General features: G+C 41.3%; 1 protein-coding gene across 1 annotated transcript in view; it reads left to right on the top strand.

Moving 5' to 3' along the window:
- AFG3L2 (AFG3 like matrix AAA peptidase subunit 2) overlaps positions 1-15,643 on the top strand; it is a 31,099-nt gene extending 15,456 nt beyond the window's left edge. Inside the window, exons 8-17 of the mRNA XM_084849882.1 lie at positions 1,314-1,587; positions 2,872-3,009; positions 5,977-6,130; positions 8,177-8,284; positions 8,603-8,728; positions 11,973-12,083; positions 12,389-12,504; positions 12,926-13,126; positions 13,792-13,986; positions 14,833-15,643. Coding sequence (XP_084706008.1) covers positions 1,314-1,587; positions 2,872-3,009; positions 5,977-6,130; positions 8,177-8,284; positions 8,603-8,728; positions 11,973-12,083; positions 12,389-12,504; positions 12,926-13,126; positions 13,792-13,986; positions 14,833-15,075 — 1,666 coding nt within the window. The 3' untranslated portion in view covers positions 15,076-15,643. The remainder of the gene's footprint in view (positions 1-1,313; positions 1,588-2,871; positions 3,010-5,976; positions 6,131-8,176; positions 8,285-8,602; positions 8,729-11,972; positions 12,084-12,388; positions 12,505-12,925; positions 13,127-13,791; positions 13,987-14,832) is intronic.
- Positions 15,644-16,448: the final 805 nt, after the last annotated feature.

Raw genomic sequence — 16,448 nt, 5'->3', positions numbered from 1 at the left:
ACCCTGCTTAGCTTCCAAGATCAGATGAGATCAGGCTCGGTTCACCTCTATACCCCACACTATAACTTCACATTGCCTTGAGCAGATAGTTCATGACTCCACCTTTTTTTTTTGTCATCACATTCTTGACTAGCTTATTACTGACCAGCCTCGGTGCTCACCCTTGCCCCAAGTCCTGTGACATGTGCATTGGGGAGAGGCAGGGATTTCTCTCATTTGCACTGGAGTATGGAGAACATTTGCACTGGAGTATGGAGAACAGTTCAAAAAATGTAACGGCATGAGTATCTTCTCTATTCATCTTCAGATCTTGGGGCATGTGAGATACTACCTTGTCTCTCTTCCCTAGAGCTTACTGCATCTGCCAGAGAACTCAAGAGAGAGTTAGGATGTTACCTTGTAGGGTAGGAGGAGAAAAACAGTGGATTCAATGTTTCTTTCTTTCTCTAAGCTACAGGGCAAATAAGAGAGGATGTGTGCTGCTGAGCATCCTTTAGGGATGCTTGCCCCTTGCAAGGAGACTTGTAGATGTCTAAACTTAAAAGTTTTTTAAAAATTTTATAACAAAGGCCATATTTTAGTTTTATGCTCACAAAAATGTGTTGTGTATAGAGCTCAGAGTAATAGCTATTTTTAAACCCTGGGTTGTTGTGAAAGAAGCAGGAGCAAGCAAGTGTGCTGGTTCTTGCTGCCCAGTCACTCCTGCCACAGCTGGGTGGAGCTAAACAATCCAGGGACACCCCATCTCTGGGCTGTTTGCCATGATGTCCGAACACAGAACTCTGGGTTGTTGGGGGAGAGACAACCCAGAGTTGTAATCCATTGTTTGTTCTTGGGTTACAATTCTGTGTTGTTTCTCCCCCAACAACCCAGAGTTACACGTTTGGACATCATGCTAAACAACCCAGGGAGCAATCAAGCAGCCAGGAGCCAACATGCGCCTTTGCTTCCACTCATTTACAGCTATCTGCTCACTCTCACTTATTCACATAACCTCCGACCCTAATGGTTATCTTTTTAAAAGCCAGGTCTAGGAAAGTATTGTTTAAAAAAAACAAAAGCTGGATCTAGAAAATTAATCCTTAACACAAGCTAAATTAAATCTTGTGCACGTTGAATTACAAGTCAGAAAGGTTCTATGAAGAACTTACTGCTTGTAGCGCCTCAGCATGCTTTGGTTGTAACTATGCTTTGCTAAGGGCCGTTGTTCATAAAATACAAATGCAGTGGCCTTTTACAGGTTGCTCCCCCCGCCCCAGCATTTTGTTACGAAAAAGCCATTCACTAACTTCCAGCATTTGCCCTTGTTTTAGTTCATTTCTTCTGAGTATGTTGCCAACAGTCCTCATAGTTGGCTTTTTGCTGTACACGTTAAGAAGAGGACCTTCTGGAATGGGCCGGACGGGACGGGGAATGGGTGGACTCTTCAGCGTGGGTGAAACGACAGCCAAAGTCCTGAAGGATGAAATAGATGTGAAGTTCAAAGATGTAGCTGGCTGCGAGGAAGCTAAACTAGAGATAATGGAGTTCGTTAACTTTCTGAAAAACCCCAAACAGTATCAGGATCTTGGGGCAAAGATCCCAAAGGTAAGAAATCTCATGAATATTATTATGCTAACTTGATTGTGACATGTATTGAGCTGTTTCAGCTGTAGTCATATTTTTCAGGATCAGGTTAGTTGTTTCAAATTGACACTTCCTTCTCTTCCCACGTCCTAACCTAACATCAGAATTTTTTTTTTTTTTTAATGTCCACAAGAATAAAAAGAAGTCTGACTAGCTTGTGGAATCATTAGAACTCATTTTGCACCTACTGGATCAATCTTCATTGTGTGATCCTGGAATTCACTTGATCTCCTTGTTTCCCTTTCAGTGAAATGAAGACAGTGGCTAGTTCTTATCCAGAGATTTACCTGCAGGCAAAAGCTATTTGTGCCAAGTTTTAAAAGAACTACATTAGAAAAGAGCCAAGATTAACTTAGGAGCACATATGGACAGCCCATGGGCTGCCCTCTCTTTTGCCCATGGATCCACATGGGTGCCCCACCTGCTTCTCTGTTCCAGTCAGATCAGCTTTCCACTGCAGGGTGGGAAGCAGATCACCTGGAGAAGTTTAAACCTCTCAACATTCCCATTGATCTTCATGTCAAATTGTTATATCCTTGTTGCGATTAGCGATCAGCATCAGGGTAAAGCTTCTCTCTCTCCTGATGCAGAGGTTGCTGTTCCCTCACTGCTATGAGTAATGAGGGAACAGCAATCTGTATTAAGTTCACTGGGGTAGGGAGAGGCTTTAACTTCCTCCCAGTGATCCTGGTACGGATTGCTGTTTCCTCACGGTGAATAGTAATGAGGAAACAGCAGTTGCATCCTCTGCTCTCAGCTGGCAGGGAAGAGAGGTTTATACCTCCCCATCCCTACATGCCGAGAGGCATGTGCGTGTGCAGTCCCCACTCCACCACCCAGTATTCCGTGTGGCCCTTAGGGCCAAAAAAGTTAACCACCCCTGTCTCAGAGTATCTTTCCTTGTGGATCATAATAAACAGTGGATAAAATAATAATTATTATTTATTAAATAATCAACTTAATAAATTGAGCAATTATGTATTCATTCCAAAATAATGTTTATTTTGTGCTCTCATTCGCTTGCTCATGAAATTTAAATTACGTAATCTAGAATTGGTTTATTTCAAATTAAGTCTCCTGATTGTAATCTGTATTGGAAGTTTTGCACATTTTTACACTTCCCCAAAACACAGCTCTAAATACTTTATAATTCATATTCCTAAAATGGTTCAATCTTACAAAGAAAATGTACAATGATTACACTACCACAGTTAAGCTTTTTCTTCCCTACCTCACTTATTTCAGGGAGCGATTCTGACAGGACCTCCAGGCACAGGGAAAACTCTTCTAGCTAAAGCGACAGCCGGAGAGGCCAATGTCCCTTTCATCACTGTCAATGGCTCTGAGTTCTTAGAGATGTTTGTCGGCGTGGGTCCTGCTAGAGTAAGTCTATGGCCTTGCTCTGTTATTGCCGTGTCAGTTGTTAAAAGGACCCTGTCAAGGTTGGTAGGCCAAAACTTGATAATAGCAATTATCCAGATTACAATTCTTCTTAAGTAGATGGCTGCAAGCTATTATAAATAAGAACTATCAATTATACCCCGCTTCATTGCTAAGAATTTTTGTTGCTTCAGAGCTATCACTTCTGACTGTATTCTGGGTCATAATTATTTGTGTTTTTTATAACTAATATTTGATCATGACAAGGGCATTGAAGAATATTCTGAACTTCCTGACTGTCACAGGAAGTCTAAATGTATTTCTTATCCGCATATTAGCAACAAAAAGACTTGAGGGCTGAAACTGAAGCAATCAGTTAATTGACATCTCCACAAGACTGCTCTTTGGAAAAGCTATTTACTGTTCAGGGTGTGATTTTAACAATGCATTAGGGAAGAGCTAGTTACAATGGTTCGATGTTTCCAAAAAGTATTCCCTCATACCGTGCAACCCCAGTAAAGAGTTATTTTTACAGAGAGACCTGGATCACACAGCATGACAGCCCACCATGTCTTAATTTACCTGTGGGTGTTGCCGCATTGTGGCAGGCGCCCACAGGGAGCATTTCTGCATTGTGCCTATGGGCGCCCAGCTTGCCATGGCTTGTTGTGTCATGTGAATCCAGGCGGCGGAGGTTGTTTGAGATTAAACAAGCCTTAAATAAGCCATGCCTTGTTTTAGAGTTATTTGAGGGTTGTTTAACCCTCAAACAACCCCTGTTACCCAGGTTCAGACAGCATGACAAACCATGGCAACCTCCCTGCCAGGGGTTGAGTATTCAAAATGGCCACCTACACATGCTGCAACCCACCATGGTTTAAATAAGCTACAGTGGGCCTGTGGGATGACCTCTGCCGGGAGAGGGACAGGGGGAGTGCGACCCTGTTGATTCTCCTGGACCTCTCAGCGGCTTTCGATACCATCGACCATGGTATCCTTCTGGATAGGTTGTCTGGGTTAGGAGTTGGAGGCACTGCACTACAGTGGTTCTGCTCCTACTTGGATGGCCGATTCCAGAAGGTGGTGCTGGGGGATTATTGCTCTGTGCCATGGCAATTGTGCCATGGAGTTCCACAGGGCTCTATTTTATCCCCCATGCTGTTTAACATCTACATGAAACCGCTGGGGGAGGTTATCCGGAGGTGTGGGCTGAGGTGCCATCAATATGCGGATGACACCCAGCTCTACCTCTCTTTCTCATCAAAACCAGGTGAGGCAGTGGCTGTTCTGAATCAGTGCCTGGGCACGGTAATGGACTGGATGAGGGCCAATAAACTGAAACTCAATCCAGACAAGACGGAGGTACTGTTAGTGGGTGGTTCGTCTGCCCGGCTAGGTGATATTCAACCTGTTCTGGAGGGGGTTGCACTCCCCCTAAAGAATCAGGTTTGTAGTTTGGGGGTGCTCTTGGATCCAGAACTGTCACTTGAGGCACAGGTGAACTCAGTGGCACGGAGCACTTTTTATCAGCTTAGGCTGGTATACCAACTACGTCCTTATCTGGGCAGAGATAGCCTAGCTACAGTTATCCATGCTCTGATAACTTCTCGTCTGGATTACTGCAATGCGTTATACGTGGGGCTGCCTTTGAAAACGGTCCGGAAACTTCAGCTGGTCCAAAATAGGGCAGCAAGATTGTTAACAGGGACTGGCCTGCAAGCTCATATCATGCCAGTACTTTTCCAGCTGCACTGGCTGCCAGTCCATTTCCGGGCCCGATTCAAAGTGCTGGTGTTAACATTCAAAGCCCTTAACAGCTTGGGGCCAGGTTACCTGAAGGATCGCCTCCTCCCATATGTGCCTGCCCGGACCTAAAGATCATCATCAGCGGCCCTTCTCCGTGAGCCCCTGCCAAAGGAAGTGAGGCGGGTGGCTACTAGGAGGAGGGCTTTTTCTGTTGTGGCACCCCGGCTCTGGAATGAGCTCCCTAGTGAGGTTCGCCTGGAGCCTACATTGTACTCCTTTCGGCGCCAGGTGAAGACCTTCTTATTTTCCCAGGCATTTTGGCATTTTAGCTTTCTAAATTTTTATCTTTGCTGTTTTAAATCTGTATTTTAAACTCCTGCACTGCTGCTAGGTTTTATTGTGGTTGTATTGTTATATTGTGGTTTTAATGTTCTGTATATTTTAAATTGTTCTATTGTGTGTTGTTTGGTTTTAATTTTTGTGAACTGCCCAGAGAGCTTCGGCTATTGGGCGGTATAGAAATGAAATGAATGAATGAATGAATAAGTAAGTAAGTAAGTAAGTAACTTCACTGCATTTACTAATGTTTTCTCTCTTATATGCACTCTTTCCTCCATGTTATCCTGTGTAGTATTAATTCACCATCCGTAAAATGGCCTGCTTGAAGGTTGAGCTACAGTGGCTTGCTGAAGGTCACTTCAGAGATGATGAGTTTTGCATAGTAGACCTTCAGTGTAAAAAAATATTCCATTAACACTGTATATATAGAATTGTATAGGAATACAACTGCAGCTTCCCACTGAGTATACACAAAACAAAATAGACAAGTATAATAATTGCACAGGGCAGTGTACATGAAGGCTGTGCACACTTCTTTTTCGAAGAGATGTGTAGGGCATTTCTGTTAGAAATGGCCCTGGCTCTGTGGCAGCAATAGAACTAAGATGTACACAATCTGGGTCCCGTTCTTGTTCATTTTGCTGGCTCTCCTAGCATAGGACATTTGTTTCAAGTTCATAAAATAATTGTCTTCATTCTTTCTAGAGTTGCTTTCTAGAGCTTGTTAAACTCCAGCATCGAATATGTTTCATAACCAGTGTTACTGAAAAACAACTCCTTTAAAAATGTCATAAATATAGCTGTGTGGTGTATTCAGTAGTATTGATTAGAGAACAAGCTGTGTGGCAATACGTGACTGAAAATATATTCTGTTCTCTTGCAAAGGTTCGTGATTTATTTGTTTTGGCTCGTAAAAATGCCCCTTGCATTCTCTTCATTGATGAAATAGATGCAGTGGGAAGGAAAAGAGGACGGGGTAACTTTGGAGGGCAAAGTGAACAAGAAAATACACTAAATCAACTACTAGTAGAAATGGATGGTAACTATTTCGTTTCTTAAACCTTTTGGTGCATACCACAGCTTATGTATCAGAGTAACACTCCTGTCTTAAACATTCTATCTGGAAAAGACTCCTAGTGGTACCAAGTAATTTATTTTGAGGACATGAGCAAAGGTTGTAATGAAGAACTATGACAAATTAAGCAGTGGTTAAATCATTCTATATAGTAGTGAAAGTTTGGCAGGTGCTAGTTAGAGCAATCAGTACTATTTAGTCAGTCATGTCCTTGATCAGAGTTTAACAGAACCAGTTTTTACTCCAGAATACTTCCATTGCTTCTTCAAAACCACATCACTTTATTTAGTTTTCCATACATTTGAAATAAGACATCTTAAATTGTGTTCAGATATCTGTGTTCTCTTCCTTTTTAGCTAATTGAATAAATAAGATTGTAACTTCTAACTCTCAAAGTTGATTTGAAGATACAAATGCTGGTGTTTAGGATAGTAAGCCAAAAAAACCTGTTTCATTACTATTGGGCGGTGAGGGAGGAGTGTGGTTATAGTGGGTTTTTCATGGTAGTGAATGAACGTAGCCGAAACTACATTTCTGCCACACTGTTCTTTTTGTGTTGCATCCTTATTTCTAAAGTATATTTAAATGAGATGAAGCTAGCTTTGATTAGATGTGTATGAATGGACATTCAGGTGATCTTTATTGTTCATCACAAAGGCTAATGTCAAAAAGTAGTAAATTAATTTTCCTAGGGCAAAATCCAATGTTGTGTGAGCAAAAGTCAGCTTACACAACAGGACTTCCCACTTCTCTTCTCCCCTGCCCCCATACACCCCAAAATCTGAGGGTCCTCCAACCCTCCAAAACAAATTTTGAGGGTGCATGATGAGCTGCAGCAGGAAGGGGGAATGGCTGACCAAAGCTCTTTAATAGTACAATACAACTTTCAGTCTAGTGTGTTAACCCTTATGCAAAATAATTACAATGTTTAAACCCTAATATACAGTTACTCTGAATTTTAAGTAGGAGTAGAAAGTCATCCTTGACACAGATTTGGGTTTGAGCAAGTAAGGGCGCAGTCCTATGGAGATTAACTTGGAGGCTTACAGGCATCCTGTGCAGAGCTGGCGGAGTGGCAGAGGTGATATTTGCCTCCACGCTCTTTCTGCTATGCATTTTGGCTAGGCAGGCTTTTTCGCCCATCTAGCTGGGGCACATTGGAGCAGGAGGGAATGAGACTGGGAAGGCCTCAGGATACATCGAACCCTGGCTTCCCCAGTCTTCTTCCTGCCCACCAGCACGCCCCCTTTACCTCCTCCCCAAAGTCACCTTTGTGACGTCAGAGAGGCAGCTGGCACAGTTCTCTCCATGCTGGCAGGGATTCCTGGATCTGAGATCAGAGCCCTGACTGACTTTGGATCCATGAATCTGAATTATCCTAGGGCCTCCCAGACTCTGTCTAGGGACCATAGGATTGCCCCCTAAGTCTCTTTGACTCTTTTCCCCATTTCATAGGGTAATGTAATGTCTATCATATAAATATGTTGTAAGCCAGAGCTGGGCAATGTGTGGCCTTCCAGATGTTTTGGCCTACAACTCACATCATACTTCATCATTGACTATTCTGGCTAGGGCTGATGGGAGTGGTGACCCTCCAGAAGTTTTGGCCTACAAATTGGCCACACCTGTTGTAAGCTGTGGTGATGTTCATTCAGGATTTTGAAAGCATATGGTGCTGCATTGTAAGTGCTTGTATTACATAGATTATATTGTAACAGTTGTGCACCTTTTCATCATTCCTTAACATGGGCTATTCCTCTTCATTTAGTGAAATTACTACAATTTGCACAAGGACATCCAGTGTCCACATGAGACAAACCGAACTAAGTTGAGAGTATTTTGATCCGGTTTAAGTACTGGATAGAAGGAAGAATAGCCAATACTCTGGTCACTAGAACATTTCCAAACTAACATGCATAAAATTCATGAAGGCTTTCTGGAAAATAATACATTTGCTAACAGTGAGTGTAGTATTGAATACTTACATTTTGTTTTTTATTCTGATTACAGGTTTTAATACTACAACAAACGTAGTTATTCTGGCAGGCACCAACAGACCAGATATCTTAGACCCTGCACTTATGAGGCCAGGACGTTTTGATAGACAGATCTTTATTGGTAAGCTACTCCCCATCCTGGCAGACAACTTTGACCTCCTCAAGACGTTAGCCCAAAAATATGAGAGCTACCAGAGAGGAAATTGGGTAGAACCATCATGTGCCTCTAACACCTTAGAAAACACAAAGCAGATTGCTTGTTTGAAAGAATGCTTGCACTAAAGTCTATGTACACAGGAAGCTAGTGTGTTGGAGAGAGCCTGGCTAAAATTTTGGCTCAAACTACAGTTTTGAGGATTAGTAAAAAGCATATATGTCTCAAATGTATTTTAAAACAGCATTTTTTAAAATAAATGGCTTTTTCTTTAAACTCTTCAAGGTCCACCTGATATAAAGGGAAGAGCATCGATTTTCAAAGTTCACCTTAGGCCCCTGAAGTTGGATAGTAGCATGAGTAAGGACAATTTGGCACGAAAACTTGCATCACTTACTCCTGGATTTTCAGGTAGGTGTAGAACAACAATTAACGTGTAACTGGTACATTGTGTAAGAAATGTTCTTCACTGATAGTTTAGTTCTTATGAGAAAATGGTGATTTATCATAGAATAGTAGGGTTGGAAGTGGCCTACAAGACCATCAAGTCCAACCCCCATAGATTTAATAGTCTTTAAGCTTTACAGTTTGAATTCTTTAAAAAAAGTCAGTGATTTATAAAGTTAGGCACACAGGGGAACTGAATTAACTCCAGCCCTTTCACTGCACTGGCTCTCGTGCAGATCAGGGAGGTCCGCATTAACATTCTGCACTCAGCCCCTGCTTGAGCGGTCAGAACTGAGAGCTCCAAACTGACTGTGGTCAATGGCAGTAGGGAACTCGCCCAAGCCTTGATGTTTCCTTGGTTCTTTGTCCACCTTTACAGACTTGGTTTGGTTGCATTTGATGACAATCAAATAATTCTATGCCTGTCTGCACACCTTCTCTTTCATTCTGTCCCTTTCATCCATGCCGGTAAAAAGAAGCAGCAATCTTCCCAAATCAATTAAGGTTTAATTGGTGCTCCGTTCCCAGGTTGAGAGGAATAGTGTGTACTGTTGAAGCATTTTCTCTTGGCCCTTTAAGCTTGGGAAAGGAAACTGATTGCACGCCACCCCATCTGACCCATTCCAGCTCGCCTTCTTAGTCTTGCAGATCAAGAGTGGTTGCATGCTTATATGATAGGGCCATATATATTTTTCCCCAGGTAGAAAGACGTACACTGGTGCTCTTTCTAGCTTAGGAGAAATTGCTGTATTGGCCTGGACACAGGGCTGCCACTCAACTGGGACAATCTTCACTTGCCATTGGTAAGCCAGTGAGTCTGCATTTATGGAGCACAAAAACACCCAACTCTGGACCTTGTCTGATGCAGCAGACTATTTCTCTGATCAGTTTGGACTATTTATTGTAAGGTTTATTAATCCACTCTCTCTCTCTTCGGGAATAATGGTCTAGATCCAAAGAACAATCTGTGTTGTTCAGCAACCCAAGGGAGGTTTGGACCAGTTTCTTGAACAATAGCACCGCTCCCCCATGCCACATGGCAAATCTCATTTGGAACTGAAGAGAGTTTGATAAAGATTATATGATATGGCATAGGGGTGGTCTGCTAGTTCAAGCAAAAAAATAAAAACCAGACTAACAAACCACTGGGCATGCCTAAAATAGCTGTCTGGGTCCTGGCCAATAAACTTCCCTAGATGTTAGACAGTTATACAGAATGAATTCCTTTAGCCCAGGGATCCCCAACACGGTGCCCATACGCACCTGAATTCCTCCCCCCCCCTTTTAAAAATATACATACATGGATTTGTATGAAATGCATACAACTTTCTAGGAATTATATATGGGCTGCAACAAAAAGGGACCAAATATCCAAATAAGTATCCATTTGAAGGTGACATCAATATTCCAACCTTTCAAATACTGAAGTGTTGTAAAGTCCTCAGTCCATTGCATTATAGGAGATTAGTGTTTATCCTTCCGATGTTGTAATATCAGTCTTTTAGCTGTCAAAAGGGTGCAGAAAATTCATTTACACTGGCCATTTGTTAATTTCCATGAAGCAGGCAGATAATTTAAAAATAATTTTTAAAAGCGTGTACATCAGTGAATACTAAAGACTGTTCCAGTATAAAATTTATCTGGGTAATAACCTCCCTGCATAAAGAAGAAACTACAGGACATTGCCAAAACATGTGTTTAAATAAAGCATTAGTTATCTTGCACGGCCAGCAATTAGCTGAATTAGACAATCCCTTATTAAAGAGACACTGCAGTGTCCAATAGACACAAAGCAACAGTTTTTGCTGAATAAGATGCAGCCTAAGAGCCATAGACACGAAAGATAGACGCCAAAGCGGCGATCCACTGATTAGGCATTTTGTGGTGGTGCCCACAGCAGTTTCTCAAATTCCCAAATGCTCTGGGTTCAAAAAGGTTGGGAACCCCTGCTTTAGCAGTACATTAACCAGATCCATGGTTCTTTTTTTCTTTTTTTAAATTTTCTATTGTAAAATTTCAACAAAACAAAAAGGGGAAAAAGAAAAATTGCAGCTGCATAAATTTGAATATATCAATGTCAGTGTAGTGTGTGTGAATGAATGAAAATATGGCTTTCTAAGAATTATACATAGATTTCAACAAAAGCAGAAGAAATATCCATATAAGTATCTATTTGCAAGTGGCATCTATATACCACCCGTTCAAATTTTGAAAGCATTGCTGATGTCAGGGTGGAAACTGAGCCCACAGAGCCCCAGAGCAGTTCTGATTCTGAGGAAGAACAGCAATCCATGGGAGAGGAGCTCTCTCATCTCTCACAAGCACAGCTGCTGGCAGAGATTCCTCCTGCCAGCATTCCTGAGAGAGATAGTGACCCTATCTCTCTCAGGAAGGGGGGCTTGCTGGACGCTCGGCACAGACGCAGGGAGCGGCGACAGATGGAGGGTGCCGAAAGGAGGTGCTCTGCTCATTTGGCACTAAAACAGCGGTCGTGTCCCAAGGACCCAAGGGTAAGAGGGAAGATCTCTCCATAGCCCATAAGTTCAGAGTCTTCCCGCGGTTCTTCTTCAAATGGGTCCAACTGCCTTACCTGGAGCTTAGGCTACTCTGCTATCTTTCCCCAGTGCTGTTCCTTGCTTAGTCACTAGTGATTAGTATCTGTAAGAGTCATAAAGTAATAAAGGAATAAAGCCTTGGAAAGAATCCTTGTCATCTGTGTCCTGAGTTGGCTATTGGAGGGGACTGCAAGAGGCAGCTAGGGTGCTCCTGACAGCTAGGTCCTCAGTCCATTGCATTATGGGAGGTGAGCATTTATCTTTCCAGTGTTGTAACATTATTCTTTTTGCTGTCAAAAGGGCGCAGATAATCCATTTGTGCTGACTGTGCGTTAACTTCCAGGAAGCAGATAAATACTTTACAGTAAATATTAAAGAGTGTTCTGATACAAGGTTTATCCGTATAATAACCTCCTCCCAAAAAGAGGCAACTATTGGGCATTGCTAAAACAAATGGTTCTTAATAGATAACTTATAAATTGTGATGGCACCAAATTTTTCTATTGAAATTCTAATCAGCCATTGGTGAGGAGCATTAGTTTTGCTGGCACTTTAGCTTTTTAACTTGAAATAACTGGTCATCCTCATTGTGGTGACAAATATTACATTTGGAAGTAGTTCTGATCATTGACCTGACCCCCTCTTTGTTTTAGGTGCGGACATAGCTAATGTATGCAATGAAGCTGCCTTAATTGCTGCAAGACATCTTTCAGATGCCATAAACGAAAAGCACTTTGAGCAAGCAATTGAACGAGTGATTGGAGGTGAGAGGACAAAACATTGTGATTACATTGTCATGTTGTCAGTTGCTTCTTTTGTTCTTAAGGTTGCTTGTTTTACATACAACTTTTAACTTGATTGCTGTACAGCAACAATAATCTGCCTCGTCTTACCATGATATGGTGGAGAGGGGAAATTAATGCTAAGGAGCTGGAGCTCAGTCTACCTGGAAGTATTTTTTTCCTCTTCCTTGTGACAGACTCTTAGGTATGGGGTGTAGCTATCCCAAGGTGGAAGGGAACGCACACGAAAATCAAATAGCCCCTGATTGTTTGCTTTATAATCAAAGGGTTGGAAAAGAAGACACAAGTTTTGCAGCCAGAGGAGAAAAAGACAGTAGCGTATCATGAAGCTGGCCATGCAGTTGCTGGATGGTTTCTGGAACATGCTGATCCACTTCTGAAGGTATGTTAGCTTGCTGTATAGTGGATGCAATTGGACAATCTTTTGCCTGTGCACATGGCCCCATTGCTTCTCCCATCATGGTGCACGGAATCAGACCAGGAAGCCTCTGACTATAGTTTCCCATTTCTCCTGAACTGGGAATCTAGGGTTACCGGCTTTGGAACCAGCCAGAATATTAAACCAGCTTCAGACCGTAATGTGTGTCAGCTATATTCTAACTATTTAGAATATAGCTGACACATTTGCTTCCCTAGTTAAAAGTTTGTGGCTATGGCTAACAATTTCTTATTTGCATGCATCCTTGCAGAAATATGTACAGGCATGTTTGAACGAATGATTGGAGCATGTGCAGTGCAGATTGCTGTGGTGATCAAACATAGATTATTTAGGTTAAATGTCTTCATTTCATTTCTGGCACAAGGTATCTATTATTCCTCGTGGCAAAGGACTGGGTTATGCTCAATACTTACCAAAAGAACAGTATCTGTACACCAAAGAGCAGCTGCTTGATAGAATGTGCATGACTCTCGGAGGACGTGTGTCAGAACAAATCTTCTTTGGAAGAATTACTACAGGGGCTCAAGACGATCTAAGGAAAGTTACTCAGAGTGCATATGCTCAGGTTTGTATTTCCTGCATGACCCTCTCAACAACTTTGTAGAATAGAAATGACTGTACAAGGTTATTGTTGAACACTTGTTGGTATTTCTTTGCTTTTAACATACAGTTTATACTGTAGTCATACCACAAATCCCCTAAAAGATACTTCTGAAATCTGTTACATACTAAAGATTTGGGGTGAAAGCTTGCTTTTTGCCTCAGAGTCTGGAGTTAGGAGTACTGTGTTTCTTCAAGAAAAAAATAAAAGTTAGCATTCATAAATCGCATGCAGATCTTATCGTTTTGTATTGTATGAAGTGTTTTACAATTCTTACAGCATTAATTAATACCTAATTACTCTTATTGAATGCTTGATGTACTTAAAGAGCAAGATTATTGAGGCAATAGATTTCTAGTATGAGTAATGACCATATTTAATGAGTAAAATTAACCTTGCCCAGTAAGAGTTTATAGAGTTTTGAAGGAATAAATGTAACTATTGTCAAGAGCTAATTTTGACTTTTTATTAAAATCATATCAATAATGTAGTGTTAGATCAGTTTTGACTGCTAAGGTGAAATTATTATAGCTAGAATAAGAACTATGAAGTTGTTCCTACAAGTGTGTCTTCCCTGACTTTATTCAGAAAATTGCACCAGTATATCTCCTGTGTCATTCAATCTTCAGATTGTTCAGTTTGGGATGAATGAAAAAGTTGGGCAAATCTCATTTGACCTTCCTCGGCAAGGCGACATGGTCTTAGAAAAACCATACAGTGAGGCAACTGCAAGATTGATAGATGAAGAGGTGCGAATACTTATTAATACAGCTTATGAACGGACATTGTCTCTCCTAAATGAAAAGAAGATGGAGGTGGAAAAGGTATGTGCTCATTTGCTTCTAGAAATGGTTGCAAGGTTCTTCAATCAATATGTTGTTAAAATATTGTTGCTTTATATACTGGGTTAGATCCAGAGTTGACCCTCCAAGGATGGAAGGGCTTCTCCTGTTCACAGAGGGGATCAGGTTCCCACAGAGCCTCCTATTCTTTTTTCCTGCAGCCTGCAGCAACATATCACACACTGTTCTGGAAGGGGTTCCCCAGCCCTCCAGAACATATTTTGGGGTCTGTGAAGAACTGCAGCGGGGAGGAAAATCAGCCAAAATTGCCTCCCCCAGGATCATCCAGTTGTGGAGTTTCGCTCCATGCAACTCTGGATCCAACCCAATATATGTGTTAGTGATGTGGCACCATTATCTACTAGCTATTACATTATGTTCTTCTTTGCCCTTTATTAGATATACAGAAATAATAGCCATAACCACAGTCCAAAAGCTGTAACACTTGCTCTGCTTAAGCAGAAATTTCCCCATTCATGCAGTGGGGATGTATGTGTGGACCTTTCCCTAACACTAAAATTAATGGGGCAGCCTTTGCTCTTATACTGCAAGACATATGCATTTGACCTTTAGGAAGCTTAAAGGCAAAATGCAGTGGTATAACAGTATAACTGTATCATCACCATTGGAAGACCTTGAAGTAGTAATCTTATTAGTAGGTGCTTGCTAGATTCTTGACCAGAGGATCTAAAAAGAAAGGGTCTGGAGTTTATTATAATAGCTGTTCGTAGTATGCTGTCTGTGATTAGCGAAATATTAAAGCCCAGGCTACCATACATTCTCTACCCTGTATTGTATTATGTGATGTGTGTGTGCAATTTGTTTCAGGTTGCTTTACAACTCCTGGAGAAGGAGGTTTTGGATAAGAGTGATATGATTGAAATGCTTGGCCCCAGACCATTTGCTGAAAAATCTACTTATGAAGAATTTGTCGAAGGCACAGGCAGCTTAGATGAAGACACTTCACTTCCAGAAGGCCTTAAAGACTGGAACAAAGATCGTGAAAAAGAGAAAGAGGAGACAACTGATGAGCAGACTGCCAGACAGATTACAGGAGACATGCCCTTTTAGTGTTGAAATAGGATGGTGTGTTTGAACTGGCACAGTGTTTGTGTTGCGCGCTGAAAAAGATTGGGGAAAACCCTTAAGGGTTTAATCTCGTCTAAGAATCCTCCGCTTTATGAAAATAAGCAAGCCTGCAAAAGTGGTGGAGCCAGAAAGATTTTTTTTTCTTTAAACAGAGGAGCATTCAAATTCCATTGAATGCTGCATTCTAAAACTCCTGACAAAAAAGTGGAGATCTTACAGCCAATGGGCCTATACTGAGCTCCCTTCTAGCTTTGTGGCTCTTCAGATCCATATCTGAGTGGCATAACTCTTGCCCATTACAAGATATATGTAAGCTGACATAGAACTTGAATCTAGCAGGGATAACTCAAAAAAATCATTGCCTGTGTTAAGTCGCCTTGCGAGTTAGCATGCAAAAATGCATTGCTGACATTTACCAGGAGTTCAGGTAATTTATGATGCTTCTTCTGCTGTACGGAAACACTCACTTTTCATCCTATTTAAATGTATCACTTTGCCATTTGTAAAAAACCAAAAAAAAACCATGAAAACCTGTGCAGGTGTCAGGCATGGAAGTGGAAACTTGCTAAAGAACTTTTCCATTGAGTTATGGGTCAGTGGTTACGATGAAGTGTAAAATCTAAATTATATTGCAGTTTTAATTAAAAAAAATTTTTTTCTACAGACAGTTGTAAGATAGTGAACATATGAATGTATTGTATTTTGTAAATACAGTTTGGAAACATTCAATAAAATCAGTGCACTGGGCTGTGCGAATGCACAAATTCTGTTGTATCCTTCATCCAAGTATGAGACACTACAGACTAATGTGTTAGATCTGCAAATGCTGTAGAAATGTTGGTTTAATGCTGATACGCCCGAAGACAGACTGATGTACAGATGGATATCTCTCACAGGTAGGTTAGCTGTGCCTGCCAGAGCACTGTTTGAAAACCATTGTCTTAACAGTGTTTGAGCTAGAATTTATTCCTTGCATTAAATATGCCTTTCAAGGATCATCCAAAATTGTCTATTCCCAAATCAATGCTAAGATACAACTCGCTGCACATATTCAGTTGTTCGAACAGTGCTTGGGACGCAGTCATCAGCCTAATCCATTTATGTTCTGCCTTCAAATACATATGCATCCAAAGAAAAAGGATGTGGTTTGCAGTAAATAGTGTTAAAGATTTTCCAGGGGGAAAATTACAAGTTCTTCTTTTAAGAAGGAAAACATGGAACTCTCTATATAGTCATCTGCTGAATGCAGTTTACTGGCAGAACAACATAAGACAACAGGGCTGTCTAAACTTTTGAAGGAGGGCATTAAACTTTTATTTTTGTTAAACCACGAGACTTAAGCCCAAATGTCACAG

Source organism: Heloderma suspectum, chromosome 4 (genome assembly GCF_057233095.1).
Source record: "Heloderma suspectum isolate Gila_16-S chromosome 4, 16-S_ref, whole genome shotgun sequence".
NCBI classification, from domain to species: Eukaryota; Metazoa; Chordata; class Lepidosauria; order Squamata; family Helodermatidae; genus Heloderma; species Heloderma suspectum.
Note: the sequence above shows the minus strand (reverse complement) of the source record. Positions and strands in the feature narration are given on the sequence as shown.